General features: G+C 40.8%; 1 protein-coding gene across 6 annotated transcripts in view; it reads left to right on the top strand.

The window, feature by feature from the left end:
* The window catches only part of PUM2 (pumilio RNA binding family member 2), a 66,987-nt gene that overhangs the window by 2,795 nt on the left and 39,267 nt on the right, over window positions 1–24,925 (top strand). For all 6 annotated transcript variants that reach the window (XM_032185677.1, XM_032185675.1, XM_032185680.1 and 3 more), the window contains exon 2: window positions 20,815–20,883. In XM_032185677.1, coding sequence (XP_032041568.1) covers window positions 20,833–20,883 — 51 coding nt within the window. In that variant the 5' untranslated portion in view covers window positions 20,815–20,832. The remainder of the gene's footprint in view (window positions 1–20,814; window positions 20,884–24,925) is intronic.

The following is a 24,925-nucleotide window of genomic DNA, read 5'->3' as shown; positions in this document are numbered from 1 at the left end:
GCCTAACAACAAATACCAGCTATGTCATGCTTCTAATAATGAAGTCGGAGGCACTTCATCACATAGTAGAAAAGAGTTTCAAATGGCATCAGAACACATGAACGTATTCAGTCCTAGCTGCCTCGGTGTAATTTCAAACAAGTTCTGTAACATTTATTTTATAGTAATGGCTTGTATACTGAAGCTTTATGGCAAGGTTGAGTGTAAGTCCCACTCAGAATACCTGCTGTGGCTTTTAGTGCTTTCCAGGCTGGCATATGAAATGTTTAGCTTACAAATCAAGACCAGGTGTTATCTGTCAAAATATCTTTAAAGATTCTATCTCATAATTGGTTAACTTTTTTTTTTTCTAAACACATTTATTTAGGATCAGTTCTAGACATACAGAAGAAATGTGTCTGAAGAGGTTATGACAACCATCTTATGAGTAGAGAAAAAAGAGTAAAACTGAAATGTAGCAAAAGTATCTCAGTAATAATCAAAACTTGGAATTACTGCTAGTTCCAAGTCTGTATCTATTTCTGCATTCAAGTCCCACACTAAACTTCAGAGCGGCAGTGTGATCCTCTGTCCCGTGCAGGCTGTGCTAACACCACATCTGCAGCCTTTTCAACAGGCAGAACTTTACAGTGTGTATTTGTGTGCATTGATCTAAATGATCTGATGTACGTTTCTTTTTTTTGTTTTGTTTTGTTTTCAGTTTTAATTTTTCATAAAGTTCTAAAATAGGTTACTTCTGACTTCACTGAGGAATTGGCAGAACTCTGTTAGAAGTAATAGTTCTGCCTGTCTTTCTGCTTTGAAGCACTCTGCAGGTAAATCTTAATGGAAGAAGGTTGTGTCAGACCTATGTTTGAGAACTTTGCTCTTAGTTTTCATCTGCATTATTTTCAGAAAGAAGTTTAAGGCTGGAGTATCAAACTAGTTGTATGCATTTTATGCTGTGTGGCTGGTCTGAAGTTTTACATGGAATCGGTTCACAAATTTCTTCAAAGGGGAAGTGATTTTGTAAAAGCTGGGTTTGTGTGCTTAGTTCATGAGTGTTTCCACGTGCCTATTTAAATACAAAGCTGGACTCTCTGGATTCTACTCACCTAGTGCAGTTTGAACTAGAAATAGTAAATATTACTTTTTTGATCCTCTTTTTTTTTTAAGCATCTTGCTGTTTATCTCCATTGTAAGTTCCTTAAACTTCAGTCCTGTGAATGCTGAATGAGTTGTGTAGTGTGAAGAAGCCACAGAACTGATTTTAGTAACATGTTTTCATAGTAAAGCAAATACCTACTGTAGCAATACAAATAAAACAAAGTAGCTTTAGATCTTATTCACAAAGCCATGTTTATTCAAGATTGTAAAACTATCCTGCTATCATATATCTACACATAAGATATTTTCCCTTAATGATTGGATATGCAATAGTCGAACAGGCTAGATTAAAAATGTAGGAACATGTAGAGGGATTAGAGGGCTGTGGTTCCTTTTGTCTACATCTTCAGATCTAAGTGGCCTATTTTGGTTAAGTATCTTTCTATATATGTCAGTTTTATTGTTTGGACTTGACATTCTTGTTTAGCATGAAAAGTGAGATATTTCTGTAACTTGAAAATTCAAGTAACTCCTTTTTTTCCTCCACGAAAGTACTTAAGACTGTAGAGGAGATCTGTTTTTTTTTTTTTTTTTTATATATATTTGTAGTCCTATTGACTTAGAAATTAGACCATTTACCTACTAAAGATTGAAAATACGTCAGTTATGGTAGATTGAGAATGGTGTGTCCAGGGACAGGTATTTATTTTTTTTTTTTCTTTTACCTGCAGAAGATTTTTCCAACATCGGAGAGCAATTTTTACTATTGTTGTTTATACTCCTTTCAAGTAGAATAAGTATTTTGAAAGGGAGTTGGCAAACTTCATTTCAATCTGAGCCTGAAATCTTTGTTTCATGAAAAACCCAAAATATATTATATATATAAAATATATATTATACTGTACTGGGTTAGTGGAGTTTAATGTCCATTACTTACATAGTGTACCAAACTTGAAAGGAAAACCGAAGCTGACATACCAGAATGAGATGAAGTTCGGTGAAGTTAGTTTTCTGTGTTACTTCATTTCATGGTCTACAAATGTATAAAATCAGACATAACAGTATGGCAGAATTAGTGGCTTTACACATCATGCTGAATAATAATGCAAAAGAAACTATTGCCATTATGATCTGAAATCATATTTTGATTGTTTCTAGCTAGAAAATTCACAGGCAACCATTTATAATATATGGAATTCTACCATATTAATATACTGCCTTGACAAAAAGGTTTTATTTATTAATAGAAGCCATATTTGATAACGGTATTTAAAATTTAAAGTTTAAATAAATCAATAAACCTTTTGACAATGAATGGCTTGGATTTTTTGTTGAAATCCTAATTCTAAGAACTGCGCATTTCAAGATACGTAGAAAAGCCTTTTGTGTTATTATTAAGACTTCTTCTTTTTAGGTTTCTACATGGAATGAGCATTCCATGTGTCCTCCTAGGCATGAATGAAGTGGCCTGGCAGGAGACCAGAGGAATGATGCATGCCAACATCGGTCAGGAAGCGAGTGGGGTTGGAATAGGGGTTGCCCCAGCTGGAATGGTAGTTGGAGCAGCAACAGGGCTCAGTGCAGGTGGAAACACTCCTCACCCCATCCTTGCAGCTGCAGTGTCAGGTGCTTCCCGTGTCCTCAGTGGATGGACGTTCTCAGGATGATAAATCAGGATGATATCACAGTTGGATATTCCTTCCAGAGACAGGCTGGTGAGCAGTTATGGGGCTACTCCAGCACACACTACTGGCCCACAGGAGATAGCATTCATGTATATCGTTTGGTAGGTAGCCTGTTTGTTTTTCATTGAAACAACGATGTTTTGTGTTGAATCCACATCTTAAAGAAAGATACCTGTGAGTTAAGCTACCTTTTCAAAGCCTGTAGGAATCCAAAGTCTAAAATACTCAGTTACTGCTATTAGAGCAGTTATAAATCAAACTGCGTAAAATAATTTCAAAATGCTCAGTTTGGACCTTTCATGTAATGTGTATAAGCATTTCATGCTTCTGGGAGTACCTTGTTTTAGTCAGAATACTGTCAAATAAAGCCTGAATTCATGCAAAACAATTTTTCTAGTTTAAAAAGGGACTGGCTTCTTGCCCGCTTTCTGAGAAGTAATACGTATTTGCACACAATCGTACTTGTTACACTTGTAGGTAACAAGTTTTGGTTAAGGTGCGATAGAAGCAGTGCAATTAAGTGTAGATCAAAACTTAACGCACTTCTGTTGCAGATGATAACCTGGGGGAAAAAATCCAGTTTTAAGCTTTTACTTGCAAGTGTTTAATTGATAGAGCTTCCTCATTTTTCTTTAAAAACTTGATTTTGAACTTCAGATAGGAATGTTTTTCCCCCAGTGACTCTTGTAATGTGCCACCCTAAGGGCCACAAGGAACTTGTTTTACCTTCCCAAGCACAAGAACTTACGGGATGTGTTCCAAACATGTAGTAAATGCAGGAGCAAGTGTAAATAAAATGTGCTGCTCTTAAAACCAGGAGTATCTGTTGTCTCTTTGTTTTCCCTAATCTATTTTTTTCTGATTCTTTGGTGCTTTTTTTGACTTTTTTTTTTTCTGGTTTTACTCTTCCATTCTTTTCCTTTCTTTTTCACTGATCAGTATAGCAAAATAAATCTTTTGCCCTGACATCCAGCTTCATGCTATATCCCATTCTGTGTGACATTTATACAGAAGCTGTAGTGCAGCTCTTTAAAAAGAAAACTGCAATATTCTACTTGTCCACTTGGACATACTTCCTGAATGTGTGAAAATGTTTTTTTTGACATTCAGTCTGCTACAAAGGCAGCTGTGCTGATTTTCACTGGCATTTTACACGGCTGATAGGTTGTGTAGATAGAATTATCCCATCCTCAGTGGGAATCAGAGCCACATCTTAATCAACAGCCTTGTTTAATAATTGGCTAGATCCATCACAATATTTTTGCATTCCTTTAGCAGGTAAATGTCATAAACATAAGGTGTGTTTTCAAGTAACTTGGGTTCAAGGGAACTACTCTTATCTTTTGTAGTGCTTTCATAATTTTATACACTAAAAATTTGGTGAGGGGAAAACTGCTGTGCATTATCACCTGTAGGAAAATATCTTCCAACGTGCTGTAATCAGTACTGCATCTGTTCTGCCATTTTTCACTGTTCCCATTCATCCTTGGAAACATGAACTAGCAGCAATCACGTACAGATCAGGAGACTTCTCCACTTGAGTTCTGTGATTTGAGTCTTCCTCAGTGTGCCAGTGCTTTTGGGGATTTTTGCTGAGAGAAGTTACTGCATTTATTTATTTATTTTAAAGAGGCAACTCCCGAGTTCAGAAGCACTAGATCGAGGGGGGTTTCTAAAACCTTAAATTATGCAGACTGGTAGGAACTCAGCTAGTCGCTATTGTGTTCTCAAAGCACTGGGTAGATAAGATCTCTGAATATATGGAGATTTTTTTTTTTGATACATTTAGAGAGAAATTGCAAAGAACATTAATAGAAATAAGTGTAGTAGATAACAGTTGTTCTAAGTAAGTAGAAATGAAGACACTGAAATCTTTTATTCAACATACGTTATCTAAGCATATCTTAAAACTGTGGATTTGCAATAGTTTTAGCACATCTTAGTGAAGTCACAGCATGTGAGACTGCCAAAACAATTTTTAAAATGCTTTTTGGATATAAATAGAAAGACTGAACCATTTTTTGTAAGACAGCGGAGCTCTAGCTCCACTGCTTCCAGTGAGAACTTAAACTGTATGGAAAGTAAAATACAAAATGGAAGCTAGCAATTTCAGCAGGGATTTTTTCAAGTAAAAATAAAGCAATCCTTATTTACAGTATATGAAAAATTCTTACTTATGGTGATGTGAAACTTTACAGCTCTTATGGCAAGAAACCAGCATGAGCCCAAGGCCTTAGCAGGAGGATTAATTAAACACAGAAGGTGGAAGAGCCTTGTGTTCTCTTCCATAATAGAAGATACCGAGACTTTTGACTGAGTGGTACGGAAAAGTGAGTCAATACAGTTGTGTGCACTTTGTTTTTAAGAGGAGCATCAACTTGATTGGAATCACCGATGGATTTTGAAGAATCTTCAAATTAGTTGGAATGCTAAGGAAGTCAAGAAATCTGTTCTAAGTCAGAAGAATAACTTAATAAACATGCTCCATTAATTCTAAGAAACTAATTCCTGGGAAGACCAGAGCAACATTATTTTGTTTTCCTGAAAGCAATCTGAAATGTCTGCGAAAGAACTGAACATCTTATTAAGCATAAGGCAACACAACGTCCTTAATAAAGATAATTATTTGTCTAGTAGCTATTTAATTTTTGCTCATGTTAAGACTGAAGATTTGCTTGTCGGTGTCCTTTGTAAGGGATTATTTAGAAATGAACTATGGTAATTACCAATGAAGTGTCAATTGTTGGAAACCAGTGCATATGAATAAACCGTAGCATTAGAGGCCTTGATGGCATGGGGAAGCAGCAGGTGGATTGGATTGTCCTGCAGTTCCGTGGCAGTACTGGCACCTTAATGTGTGCTGCTCTGGAAATCATAGAGTTATAGTAGAGCCTGAGTTGGATGGGACCCACAGGGATCATCGAATCCAACTCCTGGCACCACACAGGTCTACCCAAAAATTCAGACCACGTGCCTGAGAGCACGGTCCAAACGCTTCTTAAACTCCAGCAGGCTTGGTGCCGTGACTGTGTCCGTGGGGAGCCTGTGCCAGTGTGCGACCACCCTCTCGGTGAAGAACCTCTCCCTGATAGCCAGCCTGAACCTCCCTGTCACAGCCTGACACCATTCCTGTGGGTCCTGTCACTGGTCACTAAAGAGAATAGATGGGTGCCTTCTCCACTCCCCTCGCAAGGAAGTTGTAGACCGCAGAGAGGTCCCCCCTCAGCCTCCTCTCCTCCAGGCTGAACAGGCCCAGTGCCCTCAGCCGCTCCTCATATGTCTTCCCCTCTAGGCCCTTCACCGTCTTCATTGCCCTCCTCTGGACACTCTCCAACAGTTTAATGTCCTTCTTGTACTGTGGTGCCCAGAAATGCACACAGTGCTCAAGGTGAGTCCGTACCAGCGCAGAGTAGAACGGGACAATCACCTCCCTCGACTGACCAGCGATGCCGTGCTTGATGCATCCCAGGGTACGGTTGGCCTTCCTGGCTGCCAGGGCACCCTGCTGGCTCATATTCAACATGCTGTCAAACACAACCCCCAGATCCCTCTCTGCAGGGTTCCTTCCAGCGTCTCATCGCCCGGCCTGTACATACAGCCAGGGTTGCCCCTTCATCGTGAAGACCATGGTGGAAAAACTTGAGGTGCCACACACATTTAAGAGAAGAACCAGGAAGTTCAAACACATCACAGTTGAATGGCATTCAGCTCTCGGTTGAGTTGGAAAAATCTTTGATGTGAAAGCTTGTTTGACCCAGTGTCTTAAATTAAGTAGCCGCTCAGACTGGAAGCTGATACAATTGGCTCATAGAAGGCTTCAGAGTAACAGTCACATGGACGTGTGATGCTGTTAACATTTATATTCGGTGTTTTTCTAAGGCTGCCTCAGCTGTAGCAGCAGGAAATCAAAGTGATGGACAACAGTTACTCGCAGGGAGAACACTTCATTTGGGAAGAGTTGAACTACTTGCCAGAGGGGAGGGCTGTGCAGAATAATTGGCATCATACGGGAGGGCAGGGCTGGAGAAGCACTCATTTGCATGAGAGATGGTATCCAAAAGTCGTTTGGCGTTGGTTAGCTGGAAGGTCATGCATGCACAGCTCCATGATCCAAGGTGACAAACCCCAAACTGTAGTTTGAGTCAGGTGGCCTTCGTTGTTACCCCTTACAATAAACCAGATGGGAGCACATCTGTTCAGTGAACGACAGGATTAAGCAGAAATTTCTCAGTCTAGAACCATACCTGGGTCTCATTCATCTTCCTTTATAATATTTAATATTGGAAATAGCTATAAAGGATAATAAGTTATAAAGGATAATAAGTATAAAAAACTGTCTCAGTTGGGTTTTTGACTTTTTTCTCCTACCCTTAAGAACAAAAAAGAGCTTCGGGCTCTTTGATGGTGCCATCTCTGAGGACGATTACTATCCACTGTGGCATCATCCCTTCGTTAACATCCCCGTAGGGCTGCAGACAGGTTACTGACTCACCGTTAATTCACATCAGTTCAGTGTGAATTTTTGAAGCTTAGTAAAGTTGGTAAAGTTTGCTTTTACAGAGATGAGGGTTTGGATTAGTTCAGAATATCATTGCTTGGATGTCAGAGCACTTGCATGTGTTCTTGGCCACGTGCTGAAGCCAAGAGGTACGGCAGGGGGATGCTGTCCATCCTGTTCGTTCCTCCCCATCTGCCCTATCTACTGGTATCCCTCATAGCAAAGGTGTATAAGAAGTTCATCAACTTCTTTAATTAGAGTTAGGAATTTGAAGATGAGGTTAGCTATTTCTGTTCTCTTTGTCCTAGTAGAGGGGTTTGGTAGGAACTGTTGGTGAAAACATTCAAGTCTTGCAGCTTGGTCTGCTAGAGCCTCATTGTCAGATCCTGAAGAAGCGCCAGAGAAATGCTGTGATTGTAGCAGCTTCTTTGGAGGTTTCTAAGGATAGTGGTGCTGTAAACAAAAGAATGTAAATTGTTTTTTTGCCCAAAGCTTCAGTGAGGCTTCAGTTGCTGTAACTCATTTCTGGTAGAATTTATAGGCTTCTGGAGAAGTTCTCTGAGTAGCTGCTGACACAAAGTCCTTTTTGGGGTGTGAGGGGGCAATAGGGCAAAGAAGTGCCTTACCGAGATCCAGAGCTTTTTAGCACTCGTGGTATGGAGGAGAAACTGTGTATCGGTTATTACAAGTATTCAGCATGACTTGCACAAGGATCTGTTTGAATTCAGCCACAAGGACATGCATGGATGTTATTAAACTAATAAAATGTGCAAATTTTTAACATTGCCTCCAGGAGCAAATGGACAGTTCCTAGCAAAAACTTTGCCTTCGTTTTAAACAATAAAATTGTTTTTGACATTCAAATAAGATACGCACATATGTTTGTGCAGTGGAAGTGGGGAGATATTTTTGCCATATGAGATCTCACAGCCACGTAGCCCTCTCTCGGAGCAATGATCATCATCTCATGGTTCAAATTGGGAACAACATAATCTGTTTGCTCACCTTAGAGTGGGAGCCGCATCGCCTGAATCATTAGCTCTTCCTTTTGTAGAACCCACTTAAAACCATCCCTAGAAATCTGAGTGAGCTTGCACAGCATAGTTTTTTTATTTCCTAACTTTACAGCTTTTATTTAGTTTAAAAATAGTTTCAGTTGTTAAATATATATATATTTTTTTTCCAAAGTAGCTTTCATAAACAGATATTTAAGACTTTCAAGTGCTAAGCAACTATGCAGCACGTAAATAGTCCTGCTAAAAGCGTACGTTTTGTGCTACGTGATTGATGCTTCCCTCTCCCGGTCAAGTTTACAGCAATCTGAAGCTGTGTTGGAGATGGTTCATTTCTGGTTCTGCCTTACAGGTTCTGTAATAACCTCGTTACAAGTGTTGTCTTTTGATGATTTTCAGCATTTCTAATTATATTTTGCTATTTTCTTTATTTAATTACAGGAACGTTTTCCTCCATTTAACTAGAAGCTCAGTTAATGACTGTCAAATTAATGTTTTAAGCAGCTTTTTGAATTTGCAAACTAGCAAAACTTTTCAAACCCCACAAATTAGGAAGAGAAATCTTAGAAAGAATTTTTTGTCCTGGTTAACGGAGAGTTCAGGTGAGGGTGTTTGATTCCTCTTCTGGAAAACCTGTGCCCTGTCAAAACTTGTTTAATAAGTTCATAATTTTTTTCATCGTACTAGTGCTGTAGAATTTTCAGGAAGTCCCCCAAGGTTTTTTTGGGGTGAATTTTAAGGTGATGACTTCTTGTGCACTAATAAAGGTCTTGCACTGTGCATTTTTGAGAAATCGCTGTATTACGTGCTTGAGACTCCCACAGTTCTGACTTTACTTTCATAGTCAGAAAGAGGTGGCTGTTGTTCCCATCTCTTTCATTAAAACTAGGTGAAATTGTATATTTTATGGCATGCCGCAAGATGTTTTCATGTAATTTAACAGACCAAAAAGCATTAGGAACTTGTCTGTAACATGTTTCTTTATCTAGGAAGAGGGAAACTCTCTAGCTGTGAATTTTGCAGATACCTGATTTGATTTTAGCAGTTTCAAGGACATAGTACATGGAATAGCTGTCCTAATGGTCGGGAGGATGACCCAAGGGAATGGCATGGAGCTGCATCAGGGGAGGGTCAGGCTGGATTTTAGGAGAAGGTTCTTCAACCAGAGGTGGCCAGACACTGGCACAGGATCCCCAGGGCAGTGGTCACAGCACAGAGCCTGCTGGAGTTCAGGAAGTGTTTGGACAACACTTTCAGGCACTTGGTCTGATATTTGGGTGGTCCTGCGTGGAGCCAGGAGTCGGACTGATCCCTGTGGGTCCCTTCCAACTCGGGATTATCTGTGATTCTGAGGAGAGCAATTGCAGCCCCATTCTGCCTCGTACAAACAAGTTCATTCCATGCAACGTGTGCTTCAGAGACTTACTGAATCACTCCTTCCAGTCATGGTTGCTGTTCTGATGCATCTGCATACTTCATACATCTGCATACTTCCTACGTGCCCTTGTCACCCTTTCGAACCGCAGCTGATAGTTTCAGCTCTGAGTTACTCGGCCAGTCCCCACACTGCACACACTGTCTCAGATGCTGTCTAGCTGCGAACTGCTACCTCCTCCTTGTGAATTTCGGTACTGGTTGCGTCTATTACTGTAAGTATGTTCACAAGTGGGCTTGTACTTTGTTCAGTTTGTGCTTTCTGACATACCTCAACCTTTTGCCTGCCCCGATGCCTCCAAATACCTGGCACTTGTGCGTTGTTAAGTGTCTTAGTGTGACTGGCTACCTTATTCTTACTTTACCAGTTCAATTTCTTATATCAGTCTTCGTAACTTGCCTTACACTCAGACTGAAAGCTCTTTGAAGCAGAGCCCTTTATGCTCTCTTGTTCAGTAATTATTGTAGTGAGCCTGATACAGTACTGCAGCAAAACAAATGGCACGCAGTCATCTCAGCATTCTTTGATTTACATACAGATAAATTACCCTTCATACTTGTACAGCGATAGCTCTGTGCAGAATCAGGTCTGTGAGGAATTACTGACAGCAGCATAAATCTGAATGGTAGTGCTGCCTCTGGAGACGACGTGGGTAACGTGGGCTGGGAGCAGCAGACAGTTCATGTGCCTTGGAGACTGACACAGTGGGATGGATGCACAGACCCCAGCTGCTGCTGGAGCTGGTTGAGGTTTCTTTGCCTTTATTCCTAATCATTTATTCACAATCTTTATGCTCCTGCTTCTGGGTGGGTTTATGACTGGGCCTCGTTCCAAACCTGATTGCTGCCCAGTTGTGGAGTTTTGTCCCAAAGCTAAAACTTTGGGGGGAAATTCTAGGGGAGTTCGTGTAGACACCAGGATGAGCTGGTGGGAGCCAGTTAGCTTGGGGAGAAATGGCTGCAAGTAGTCACTCAGGCTTTTTGCAATTACGATGTATTCATATTTTCTATTTCAATATCTTGTAATTCGAGCTGTCGATAAATAAAAATATTTTAAATTGGGGTCAGTGTTAATTATTTTTTAAATCCAAGTTCTTACCTGCTGATGTAGATTGTATTTAGCTTTCTGTTTTCCTGTGATTAAAACCACCACAAAAATGTGTAACACCGCTTTATTGCACGGAGGTGCTACCTTCTGTTTTTTGAACTACTTCGCTTTGGTAGTTTGCAGCAAAGTTAGGGTAATCGGGATGCTTGTGTGTCTGTGAAGGTTTATGTGAAAGCTTCTTCACTTCAGCGAAGACAGGAGGCTGGAATTCATGAAGCATAGTGGTGGGTAAGTACATGAAGGGAAGCAGGGAGGTAGCACATAACACAGAAGATCTCCTTTAATTTGATAGATAGTAATTCATGCTGTTGGTAATAACAATTGTTAGGGGGCTTGTCTTTCCCCCCATGATTGTTGCTTCTCTCTGCTTGTAAATTCTGGTGTTTACGTGCTGATAGCTACCTTTGTGTGTAAGTGCGCTTACATTTTTGGTTTCTAACTGAAGAGATTGAAGAATTTGGCTTTTAATCTATTGTTACACAGGTGTCTTAATGCCCATCTTTGAACTCATTTTTGTTACAAACCTTTTATTATTTTCATTTGAATTGTAAATGGCCTACTGTAGTTCCAGTAGCTTAATTGTCATCAGCCTGCGGTGTTAGTTGAGACTTTTTTTTAAGTTCCTTTGAAGGACTGTGCTGGCCAACGTTTAATGAGATATTAATGTCCAGGGCTAAGCTGCCGCTCTTACTGAATTAGAAATGAGGCTTATTGAATTAGAAGTAGTCTCTTTGTAGGTTTTTGTGTAGTTGGCTGTTTTGTCGGCTTTTAGGCAATTGTAGAAATCTATGGTGAATTTCAAAACGCCTGTTGTCGAAAGAGAACATCCTTAGCAAACAGCTGAAAAAATTGATAACAGCCAGTGCTTTGTGTCCATTCCTTTGCTGTAGGCAGATAAAGTAGAAGACGTACTCTTCCCTATAGTAATTATTTGAAGATGCGTTGGAACAAACGCGCTTTGGTGTTCCCTGCGTAACCTTCTGGGCTGTCCTTGGTGTTAGGCGGAGAGCAGCGCCTTGAAGGAGGAAGGCAGATGTTGGTGCTGACTGGCACATATTGGAAACTTTGTTTTTTTCACTGACATTTTCTGGTGGTGATACAGGGGAGTTGTGTGCTCTAGCAGCAGTTTTCCTTCAAAAATCTAGGTATCCGTGCTTACATAGTGGAAGGAGAAGTCTCAGAATTCTGATTTTATTTGTACTGGTGTGATTCAGCTCGCTGGACAAAGAATTAGCCACTTCTGTGTCTTCATCTTTGGTTTAGCACACACTTGAGGAGATGTGGTGGTTTCACCTTGATGGGCAGCCAGGCTCCACTGCACTTGACTCTCACTCCCCATCCTCAAAAGAATGGGGAAAAAATAAGGTGATAAAAAGCTCATGGGTTGAGATAAGGACAGGGAGATCACTCAGTGATTGTCATCACGGCCTAAACAGGCTCAGTGTAGGGAGAGTGACATAATTCATTGCCTATAAGTAGCAGACTAGCACAGGGAGAAACTAACAGCAAACTAAAACCACCTTCCTCCCATTCATCCTCTTCTGCCTCCTCCCTGTGAGATGCTCAGAGGAGTGAGGGCTGTGGTCAGTCCCTGAAGCTTCATCTCCGCTGCTCCCTCACGGTCTCTCTCTGCCCCTGCTCCACCCGGGGTCCCTCCCACGGGATGCCGGCCTTCCCAAACTGAGCCTGCGGGGGCTGCCCACAGGCAGCAGGTCTTCAAGAACTGCTCCCACACGGCTCCATACCATGGGGTCCATCCCCCAGGAGCAAACTGCTCCAGCACGGGTCCCCCATGGGCGGCAGCTCCCCCCAGACCCCCTGCTCCTGCATGGGCTCCTCTCCACGGGCTGCAGCTCCGGCCCAGGGCCTGCTCCTGCGGGGGCTCTCCATGGGCCGCAGCCTCCTCCAGGCCACATCCACCTGCTCCACCGGGGGCTCCTCCACGGGCTGCAGCGTGGAGATCTGCTCCATGTGGGACCCATGGGTGCAGGGGGACAGCCTGCTCCACCAGGAGCCTCTCCATAGGCCGCAGGGGAACTGCTGCTGCATGCCTGGAGCTCCTCCTGCCCTCTTGCTTCACAGACCATGGGGGCTGCAGGGCTGGGTCTCGATCCTCAGTCTCCCAGTTACTGTTGTGCAGCAGGTTTTTTCCCCCTTTTTTTAAATCTTCTGTCACAACATCATTTATTGGCTTGACTCCGGGCAGTGGTGGGCCCCTTTGGAGCCAGCTGGAACTGTCCCTTATCTGACATGGGGCAGCTGCTGGGCTCTGCTCACAGAGGCCACTCCTGCAGCCCGCTGCTACCAAACCCTGCCAGGTGAACCCAGCACAGATCCAACTTTTGCTGTTCACTGGTTCCCTCTTACCTTGCTCTGAGAAATGACCTAGCTCTTTTTTTCCACAGGGTACACTGTTCATTATTTTTCCATTTTCTCCCCATTTCAGATTTTACAGTATCTAAATTATATTCACTTTTCTGTTTGCTGTGTGAAAAACATACATTAACAAAGAAGAATCGTAGATTACAGTGCAGAAGGCTAATTTCTGGAGATTTTCACTTGATTCTAGTCATGTACATTTTAATTGTTCTGATTCTTTATGAATTGGTAACAGATTGAATCAAAGCTTGTCGACTCTGTTAGAATGGAGTAGCTGTGTATTTAATTAATCATTACTATACATTAATTGTCCCTAGTTTCTGCTTGTGTGTAGATGATCTTTTCTGTACAAAGTTTTCATTTTCAGAAAAGGCAAATTTCAAGCTTTTGTATAGCTTACAACCTACAGAGCACAGACATTTTTGTCAATTTTTTGACTTACTAACTTTTTGAATAAGAGCTAATTATGGAGTCACGAAGGTTGGTGTCTTAAAATAGCAGTGCATCATTTTCGTGTCACGCTTCCTAATGGCATTAGCTGTAGTATTAATACTCCCTGACAAAGCTTTTCAGTACCGAATGAAATAGTGATGGGTGGAAATCCCTCATGAGTTCCTGAATTCCTGTTACCTCCCTGGTGTCACTTACCACCGTGCTGGGGCAAGGTGATGCTACTTGACTAGCTTAACAAGAAAAGGGCAGGTTTTTAAAACGAGGAAAAAACAGCTTTGCAATGTGCATACATGAAGTAATCAGCATCAATTAAATAATGAGCGTGTTGAGACAACTGCAATTCAGACTTCGTTTCACAGCTTAGTTCCCAAACCTGAATAGATTTTAGTGGCTTCCCTTTTTGTGTGTGGAGTATTTCTGCAGGAGGGTTGGAGATGCTGAATAACACAGCAGAGCAGTAGGGAGAAGGTTAAGAGTCTCAGACTCTCACCTTAACTGTTCCTTGCTGAAGATTAACCTATAAATTTTTGTGTATGAAAGTTCTTCAGTTGATTTATGAGGAGTAGATTTCAGTCCCTCCCCCCTCCTTTTTTTTTTTTGAAGAGTTGCCTTTCCTTGTAGCTCATTTAAATAATAAAATAAGTGTCTAAATAATGTATGGGCAAATATTATTTCAATAAATTAAAATAAATTTCCTGTTCATCAAAACTGTCACTGCACGAGTTTTTATGGGATTTTTTTCTTCCCTTGTTTAAGCTGTTAGGTAAATTATACATAAACACTTAAGCAACTTTAGATTTTTATTCTACAAAATTCTGTAATATTTGTCTTCCCGTTACCTTCCCTAGAAACTCTTTGGAGCGGGTAATTTTTTACACACTTAAGACTTCATTGAGAAATCTGCCCAGATATTTGGCGTGTATTCCAAGGCATGTAGGAACCTAGCGCGTCACATGGAGCAAACAGTAGCTGTTAGGAGTGGTTGCAAGTTCTGGTTTCACAGCCGCCTTATTAATAATGTGTGAGGCTGGTACTTCTGCCCGTGGGTGACCGTAGGGATTCAAGTCCTGACTTTGAGGACATCTGGCAGGAGTTGAGGAAAATTTCTGCCACCGAGCAAAACTTGAGCTGGTTGGGTGGAAAGGGGCGTGAAAGCCTTTGCAAGGAAGAGATAAGTTTCTTACATGACAGAAGGCTTGTTTGTGGGGAGCGAGGGGTATTGCAGCTTCCCTAGAGCATGTTTCATTTCACAGCCAGGAACAGAACCCAAGGTTTCTGAGTCTCACTGGGCCAGCGTAGCCACCAAATGGGCTGAAGGAGGTGGAAGGATGTGCTTCGTTTGCCTCTCTTGGTGGAGGCGGTGTCCTGTCGGACGTGGTTTGTACCCTCTGATGTTAGAGGACTGGGAAATTGGTCTGTAATTGGCAGCTGTGTCAGTGTCTTGTGGGATGTCATCCAGCATATTTATATTTATTTATTTATCTGTTTATTTATATATTTATCTATTGCTGTTTGTAGGAATCTAGGAAGTTTCCTTCTCCAGCGTGCATGATTCCAGATTCCTGGTGCTCCTATTGACAAGCAAGAAAAGCAAGCACACGAATGGTTACCCAGCCATTGGTGGTTGTGTATACACGTCAGCTGTTGGGGTCACTCCACCCTTCTGTGACTTGCATTTTCAGTGGGTCAGGCAGTGCTTTTGCAGAGTATTTCTTGCTATGTGCTACAGAAATCCTACCTTGAAATTATAGAGTCATTTTTTTTCGCTGTCATAGGTATGGATGCTTCTCAAACTTCTGCTGTAAGGAACAATAACACCCAGCGATTGCTGATGGGGGGCAGTCAGTTCCCTTTTGTTAGAGCATTTGCATGTGTGAAGGGTCATGGAGAGCAAAAGAAAAGAATTCTAAAATTCTAGATCAAGTATCAGTTCAGAAACCTAAAATACACAGATTAAAGAATTAATTCATTTGCTTGTGGAAGTTTTGAGTTGATTTAGTGTCTTGTAATTCACTTTTGGGTATTTAGGTAAATCTGCAGTTGTGTTACTGTCGTGTATGTTGTTCAGAAAATATTACTTATTTTCAAAATGTGCTGTGCCTGTAGACATTTAACCCAGGAGCATAAACTTCTATTGGGCAGCTGGGTATTGAGCGAGCTTCTGGCTCCTTGATGCTTCAAAGAGGTGTGAGTAGCTGCATCTCGCCAAGGGCTGTTTTAATCAAACAAATGCCTTGTTTTCTTAAAACATTATGCTAGATATTTAGCAGTTTGTAATTAACTTAGATACAGAACATGGTTCCATGATTGCTTATGATTCCAGAAGTTGCTTATTCAGCTGCTGAAATGCTTCTGTTATCTGGATGCAGGACTGGCTAGCCTCAAAACCAAAATAAGTGAAGTATGAAACCAGCAACATACTCTGGAGTAGAAAACCATACGTATGGCCCTGAACTACTGTATTTGGTAACACAGGCTCTGGGATTTGCAGTTCAGGCTTGTTGCATTTTTTTCCCCTTGTTCTTCTTTGTTACAAATCTCTACTAGATTTGTCGAATGCGTTAATTTATATATTTAAAAAAAATAGTATTTTTCTTCAGTCATTTCAAAATGCTGAAATGTTAAATGAGCTTTTGTGTATTTCTGACCAAGTGTCCAAGATAACAATACTGGACAGGATTTAACTTAATCGGAGGGCTGGCAGAATCGCTACGTACTGTGTTTCAAAATACAGCCACTTCTGTGTTCCAATGCTAGTTTAATTTGCTGATGTGAAGTCTCTGCCATAAGAATATACTACATATAAGAAGATAAAAGCTGCAGAAGAGCCACCCCCTGTAGAAAACTACTGAAAAGGTATTTTGCACTGAAGTCTTTCAGCAAAACACCGAAGGAGGCTCAAGCATTCGCCTTGCAACCAGCAGCTTCCCTTTCGTTCCAGCCACGCTGTTGCAGTTGCCAGGTGTTGAATCTCGCCTAGGACCACAGCTTCAGCAGCAAAACCCCTCCTGTGTTCTCTGTCCTGGGGTTACGGTATTGACCTGGGAAGGGAGGGATGGGAATCCAAATGTCTTCATGCAGGAAATGTGGCTTATGGGCTTCCCGCTCAGCTTGTTTGCCTGCTTCTGATGTATAAAGTGAGATCATCTCTCTTTTGGTTTTGGTTTTATTATTTTTTCTCATATATATATATATATGTGTGTGTGTGTGTGTGTATATATATATACACACACAGATACATATATTTAGAAAGGGCTTATCTTTGCTGTTTTATCATGGAAATTGTTCACAAGCTTACTTCTAGCAGGATTCAGGATTCTTGGAGAGAATACCACTACTGTCTCCTATATAATATCTATATATCTCCTATAATAATACTGGTCAGAGTACCTACCTCTCTGCTAGGACTCAGGTGCCTAGATTCCAGAAGGGGAAATAATTTTAAGCAGTGTTTCTTGGGGTAACTCTAGATGGCCATGCAGTCAGCAGCCCGGCTCCTGGATGCCACCCCGAGGTCAGGGCACGGTTTCCAGTTTCCACCTGGTGCCGCCGGTGCTCAACTCCACCGTGCTCCAGAGCAGCTCCTGCTCGTTGCTTTCCCTGTCCCAAATCCGTGCTGCAGCTGGATCAGCGGGCTGGGCTGGTGAAATCCTCATGTACAGAAAAGGGAAAGAAAAACCTGAATCAAAGGTTAAACCCTTTACTCGATGACTCCCGAGGTAATTGCAGGGGAAGTGGCGAAAGCTGCCACGGGAAGAATGGCCGAGCTGACCTGCTCAGCAGCAGCTCCCCAGACCTTTTTACCTCTAGCATCAGCTCAGTGTGCTGCTTGGATGTTGCAGCGTTCAGAGGGAGGATTGCCTGGTGGACAGACCACGAGGTAGGAACGAGACAGAGCCAAAATGAGAGCCCCGCTCTGGGAGTTCGAACAGAGTGAAGGAAGGTCTTTACATATGTGTTTAGGTTTAAAATGTATTTTTGGTATATTTTACAGACAGGGCAGAGAGGGAGTGTACAATCAAGAGAGAAGGAGGCTATATTTAAAAAAAAACAAACAAACAAAAAAAACAACACTATTTTTGGACTCAGCATTAAAACCTCCTGCTTAATACGGTGATGAATAATGGACTAATGTACGCCAGCACGTTGTATCCAGTTTCAGTGGGAGTGGAAAAAGAACAGTTTCAGAGTATCCATGAACTTTTCCCCCTTTCACATATTGATAGAAAATTCTGATCCAGTCTTTTAAACAGCAGTGTGTGGGAATTGTAATACCTAAAGGATTTTTTTTGATGTGTCGTTTCCATTCGTGTGTAATTTAGTGGGCCCGGGGAATGATCTGACATGTATCAGAAGTGTGGAACGACTGCCAGCTTCTCCTCGTAGGAAATGTTTGTTCGCTTTCAGCTCCTGAAAACTAAGATTAGATCGAGCAGCTAATTCCAAGAGCAGGTAGGTGGAGGAAGAGCAGACTTCAGAGTGATTGTGGGGGAGAAGACAATGAGAAAATAGATGTCACCAACCAAAAACATGAAAAATTTGTAAATGCTGAGTATGTCTGTTAATAAAAAAAAAAAGTTCAAAGGATTTTTTTTGTTGTTTTATGAATTATGCTAGACAGGGGATGAATAAAAGTTTTCTCAAACATTTTTGAATGCTCTGATTTTCTTAAGGTTAAGACCATATTTTCTGCCAAAGAAATGTACCTCTTAAAAATGCATATTTCTGGAGCATATGAATTAGCTGAACGTTGGCACCATGTTAGAGAAAACATAATTAAAACTTCCTGGTAGTGTGGATAACCACCCAACGTTTCTTTTCCCGGGAGAGGGCACATCTGTGTGTGGTGCTAGGTCTAGCTGGCTTGCCCATGTCGTAGATGTTTTCTTCTGTGGTCGTAGAGATGGGGGCTTGCACCGACAACAGCAGATCTTCTCCACATCCTAGTGCTGCCTGTATTTTCGCCAGTCAGTAAGCTAATCTGTGAAACCTGTACTCGTGATACGGGACAACATTTTGTGGCTGCTGTCTTTGATGGAAAGGCAAATTGGGACCCTCTTTGCTCCGGTAATAGGACTGTTATTTTTCGTGCTGCTGCTAGCGAGAGATAACGCTAACTTCAATACTGTCTTTGTAAGAAAGGGGCGAGCGAGCAGAACCAAAGTTCAGCGTACTCAAGTTTATTTTCAGTTTCAGGAAACTTCAGTTGACTTCAAACTCAGCAGGAAAAAAGAGTTAGCCACGCTGTTACCCCGCTTCTTGGAGTGCCTTTTCTTAGAGATTCGGAGGTGCGCGTGGCCTTGGGCTTGAACCTCATTGAGCTGGGGAAAAATAAGTATTTGCTTTTAGGTCTTGTACTAAAAAGACATTTATTTATTTATTTATTTATTTATTAGTTGAACAGTGTTTATTTGGGTAGAATTGATGGCAGATATGAGCTATAAATTCTGTTTAGGAGTCCCGTTAGACCACAACCACATATCTTGAGACCTAAAGTACTTCTGAATTGTAATTGAAACTAAAGTGCACGACTTATTTTGGGGAGCGGCTTATGGTAAGATACTCAAGTCTCCCAGCTATCTACAGGTGAAATTCTGCTTTCCAAATTCTGACAAATTCAGAAGTTCTTCAAAACTTGAATCTTCAGTTTTTCTTTCTAAAAAAAATCCTGTTCTTCTACAGCTCATTTTTCCATGTGCATGCACAAAGATTTGATTATCCCTCCGAGCTAATGAGGAGCTTGTTTCACATAGTTTACAATTAACCTAATTTTAAATTAATTTGAAAAATGTGTTTAGCTTTTTTTTTAAGATACATGACAATCTGCTTACAGTGTTTAAAAGAATAAAATCAACATAATTAACTTAAATGTCAGCATCTCTGGAAAAAAGGCCAAGGTGCTGATATTTTTTTCATAATTCGCTATGACACTCAATTTTTCTCTCACTGAAATTGTTTTCAATTGGCTTCAAAATCTGACTTTCAGAGAGAAGATTTCATCTTTGATCAGTGAACTTTCAAAAGTATAGAGACACAACCTCAAATGTAATGGTTTATAGTGATTATGGGGCAATAAAAATACTTTAAGAGTAGAATTTTGAGATTAAAACATCTGTCGGCAGGCAATACAAACTTCCTCAAAGCTAAGAAAGAATTGGTGAAGCTGTTTGTGCCGGAATATAAGCACAAGATTGTCTTTGAGTATTTGAGTATTAATTTAAGTTGATCTTAATGTGTTATCAGCTGTATGGAATAACTTTATTTTGGTCTGTTTGTCAGTGTGAACAGGTGGGCTTACTAGGGGGAGGCAGGTATCAGGAGGAAAACTTTGATTTTCCTTTTTCTTTACGCTTGAAGAATTTGTTTTCATTATTTTACCCTGCTACATCTCCCTCCTGAGAAAGATGGGTAGAGGAGAAACAACTCCAAATTCCCCTTTATTTATTTTTCTATGCTTATTATGGCTTTAAAAAGTGGAAACAAAATGTGGAAACAAATTTCTCAGGAGAGAATGCCCCTGGTGCCGCATGCCGTGGAAAAGGGGGCTGCTTGTCTCAGCAGCAGCTCTTGCACTTGTAATACACCTTCTGTATTTAAAAATACAAAATCCACCCCCACCACTCCCCGCACACACGGAAGAGTGCTATTTCCTGGAAGAAGGCAAGAGAAATTGTGCTCGTGCAGTCATGCAATCACTTACTGGGCCGTGATAGCAACACGCTACGAGTAGCTTTTGTGTCCTGTCTTGTGAGCTGCTCTTTGTTTGCTGCTAAGTGTGCTCAGTAGCGTTGTGTGCAACCAGCCATCCCCTTTCCGAACTATATCCTGTGCTCAGGTCTTCAATTTCCCTTTATTTATTGCAAATACAGTATTGGTCACTGTTCCCATAGTGAGTGATTTCCGTCTGGATGAATGAATTTTATACGTTTTTAAAATTTTCCATGGAATTTCCTACACGTTGTCTATTTTATTAACTTGGTTCATTAAATTGATCATTAACTGTGGCTGTTCGCAAGATCGAGACTCGGGTCCAGCCTAGGTTGAGTAGCAAATTTTGTGTGCTCTCAAGTGTTAAAAATGCAGAGCATTGCAGACTAAACTTTTGAAAATACATTGGACTGTGTAATGGATCACTCTTTTTTTTTCTCCTTCCTGCAGGTCCGATCTGTGGATGAGATGAATCATGAGTTTCAAGCTCTTGCCCTAGAATCTCGGGGAATGGGAGAGGTAAGTATGGAGGACTCAAAATCCAGCGGGCGGTTTGGAAATTTTGATACAATCTAAGAAGTCATAAATTATATCAAATCAAGTATGTAGCTTCTGTTAAGACCAAATTGATTTTTCAGACCACTAAGATCTCCTTCCTAAGGCAAAGATGAGCTAAGTGGCTGTGTTGGGTCTGTCTGAGCTGGAGTCACCTTTTCCCTGCAGCAGCTATGAGTGCAGAGTCCAGCACTTCTAAGAGCACTGGGATGCGTGGTGTTACTGTGTCAGTCTCAGCAGATGACTGATACTGTTGAGGAAGTGGCAATGTAATTTCTTTGAAACCTTGCTTAATTTTCTGAAATGAGGCAGGTTTTCATTGCCACTCTGTTTAAACAAGCAAAACAGTTGCTACCTCCAACAAGCCAAGGAGGCTAGGATCTGCTAAGGGGTTTTGGCTTCAGGAAAAGAGGCACTGGCACAACCTAGCAGAAATATGAGGTAATTTACTGTGCCTTTCCTGTTAACTACTCCTTAAAAGAAGATTTTAATCTAGGTAGATGGAGAGGAGGAAGTTTTTTTTCTTTTTTTTTTTGTCAATGTACTTTTTGAAAAAGTTGTGAAGGTAATAGAGGGTAACTTAGGGAACTGCCTTTGAAGGACCTGAATTGTTTGAAAGGTAATCAGCATGCATTAGGGCTATTTGCCATGGCAGGATATGATAACGAAATAAATTCCTATTGAACAAAGATTTCAAATACTGGTCCATTTGTTTTGCTGGATCGTAGATAAAGCTTTTTGATAATTGAACCAGTGACAATATTTCTGCTTAATTTTTAAAAAATTACAGGACTATATGCTGAAGGGAAACCGTAACTTACAAAAAGCAAATGTCATGTTCTAGGTGCTGAACACTTCTTGGTTGACACAGTGCTGCTATTCTTATTTGTTTTTTCTGATGTTAATGAAGCATTTAATGTATTCTGCAGAACTATGAAGATTTGTTTTAAAAAGAAAACAGTTCTGGTGCAGTAATCTGGTATCAGAGATCAGTATTATATTATGACCTTGAGCTTACTAGGCCATTACACCTTTCATTTTGATAGATTCCAGGTGTCTTCATTTAACACAGGTTTTCAAATCAGTGGGTTGACTTTAGTAATTTTCTTAACGTATTGCACAACAATAGATTAGTTCCTGGAATGTATTCCGGGATCTTTTGACCTTATTTTTTGTAATTTTAACATCCTTCCAAAATATTAGAGAAAATACCCTCATAATTACCCATGTCAACTAGAATTGGTAGTTGTACGTTCTGTGCTTTCTTCTATGAGGAGAGGTTGAGAGACCTGGGTCTGTTCAGCCTGGAGAAGACTGAGAGGGGATCTTATCAGTGTTTACAGATATCTCAAGTGTGGGAGACGGAAGGATTTGGCCAGCCTCTCTTCAGTGGTTTGTGGGGACAGGACGAGAGGTAATGGCCATAAAATGGAGCCCAGGAAGTTTGGCACCAACATGCGAAAGAACTTCTTCACGGCGAGGGTGACGGAGCAGTGGAACAAGCTGCCCAGGGAGGTTGTGGAGTCTCCTTCTCTGGAGATATTCAAGGCCCATCTGGACGCCTACCTGGGCAGCCTGCTCTAGGGAACCTGCTTTGGCAGGGGGGTTAGACCTGATGAGCTCTGGAGGCCCCTTCCAACCCCTTCAATTCCGTGATTCAGCCTGCTTCAGAAGGCTTGAAAGGGAGGTTATGTCAAGGGCTCTGCTTCTAGATACTGGGGAGTTTTCTCCCTTAATTTTTCTCCCTAGATAGATTATATCTCTGAATTGAAATTAGTTTTTTATTCATAATTCTTAGTCTTCTTGGTCTTTTTTTCCACCCACTGGGATTCAGTGCTTCCTGACATTTGGAGCCCATTAGGTCTTGCTGTTCACATTGTTACTGAAATTAAGACAGTTTATGAATCCTCAAGCAAGTATCACTTCCAGGTGCTAACACAAAGGAATATATTACAGAATCTGTTTTCATTGTACCAGAAAATACTTGGAAATAATGCATCCTGGAAGAGCTTCTGTGCAGGTATTCATCTGAGCTGGCTTCTGATAGAGCCCGGTGTGAGTCAGTGTCGGGAACAGGACTGGTAACGTGAGCCAGAAGGACTGGTTCCTAGAGCCACGGGATGATCCTCGGTCTCTTTCTGTCTTGCAGTTCTCTGCTAATTCATTCCTTCTGTAAAGAAGCAGCCTGAAGTTTTATTAGCAAGAGATCTGCTGTATTGCAGGCATCTTTCTAAAAAGGTCTCCTAAAACTTTAGCTGTTAGACTCAAACGCAGATGCTGCTTCTGGCTCCAGCTCGCAGCTATCGTGACCCTCAAGGTCACGATGATATTCTGAAGAAATACTGACACGTGTTGCTATTTCTCTTCTCTGGGCATCTGCTGTTTGCTATTTCAGGGCTGGCATATTGGGCTTCGGGACCCTTAGTTGACCTAATACAGGCATACATGAAAATTAATTGTCAAACAGAATATAAAATAATTTTATGCGGTAACATCTCTTCTTACAGAAAATGAGAGAATCAGTATGCACATAAATTGTTTTAGGGAGAATGTATCCATTTCTGGTGTCAAGACTTCATTTGGAGAAACTGTAGAAAGCTGTGTAGGAATAACTTCTGATCCTAAAAAAAAAGTCCTTAATTTAAGACCCAGTAATTGAGACTGCAGTGACTTATCTGAGCTGGTTAAGAGGCAGCTTTAGTGTAAGTGGTTATCGTCTATGCATGGAAAGGGCTGTGTTCATCTAGCAGAGACATAACGGGGTCCAGTGCCAATACTGAAAAAGATACTTTGAGTGTACTGTTGGAAGAGCTTAGTAAGAAATAGGGCATTTTTTTTCCATTATTTTGAATTAGGAATTGATGTATTTTTGTACAGTTTTTCTTCAACTACAACTGACTGCATTACATGGAGGAAATACTGAGCAAAAGGCATATCAAAGGGTAAAGCAAGATGATTATAATTACTCGTTATATTTGTGATGACCTGTTCTTGATTACCTTTTTCTGTGGAACTAATCAAATAATTTTTTTCTTGCCTCTTAAACAGGAACACAATTACTCATTTTTTCTTTATTTTTTTTAAAAAAAAAATCAATTTATTTAGATACTTGAGGAACTTCTTGTATATGTATAATTCAGCCAAGAGCTTCTCTTTAAATCTGTTCAATCTTAAATTTAGCCTCTGGATTCATAGATGATGGCATTATGTTTTGAGTTGAAGATTTTTGTTGTGTGCTGGAATAGTTAAGGCTGTAGGAAGTTGAGTGTATGTTTGGAACTTGAGCATGCACTTTAAAACAGAAGAAAAAAAATGCACACAAAACGCTAAACAAACAAAAAATAATCCACACACTTTAGCCTTTGCAGCTTTTTATCAGTGAACGGTTTCTTCCTCTGACAGAAATCCTACAAATGAGTTTTGAAATCAAAACCAGTATTGGAGTGTGTTCTGCTTAAATTTGCTTATTGTTTGCCATGGTTTTGTCTGAACACCTGTGTGACGGTGGGATTGTAAAAATGATTGTCCACTTCCATACTGGGAGGTACCTGCTAATTTTATGACACCGAAGATACTACTTGATCAGTTTTTGTTCAGACCTCCACTTCTGTTATTCCTTACAGCTCTGATCTCAGCTGGAAATATCTTTGAATTTCTATTGGGTTGCATTTAATATAAAATGTGGTTCTCCTTCCCTCTCTCAAACCTGACATTTCACAGATGACATGAAGTGCTTGCTTGCTGTTATAATAATGTCACAAAATGAAAAGCAAGTAGTGTTGTGGTCTTGGTGCAAAATTACCACATGAAGCAGAAAAAGATTAATAGATTGTCTGGGTTGATATGAAATTTGCAATCTTTTGCTTTCTAGTTGACCTGTAATTTTAAGATTCCATGCATGTTTTCAAACCCTCAGATGGCTGGCTTCATCCAGCTCTTAAACCTGTAAAACTTCATATCCTGGTGCTCCCAAGGTGGTGGTGGCTCTCCCATGTATCGAGGGAGA

The sequence above is a fragment of the Aythya fuligula genome, chromosome 3, assembly GCF_009819795.1.
Source record: "Aythya fuligula isolate bAytFul2 chromosome 3, bAytFul2.pri, whole genome shotgun sequence".
Classification (NCBI taxonomy): Eukaryota; Metazoa; Chordata; class Aves; order Anseriformes; family Anatidae; genus Aythya; species Aythya fuligula.
Note: the sequence above shows the minus strand (reverse complement) of the source record. Positions and strands in the feature narration are given on the sequence as shown.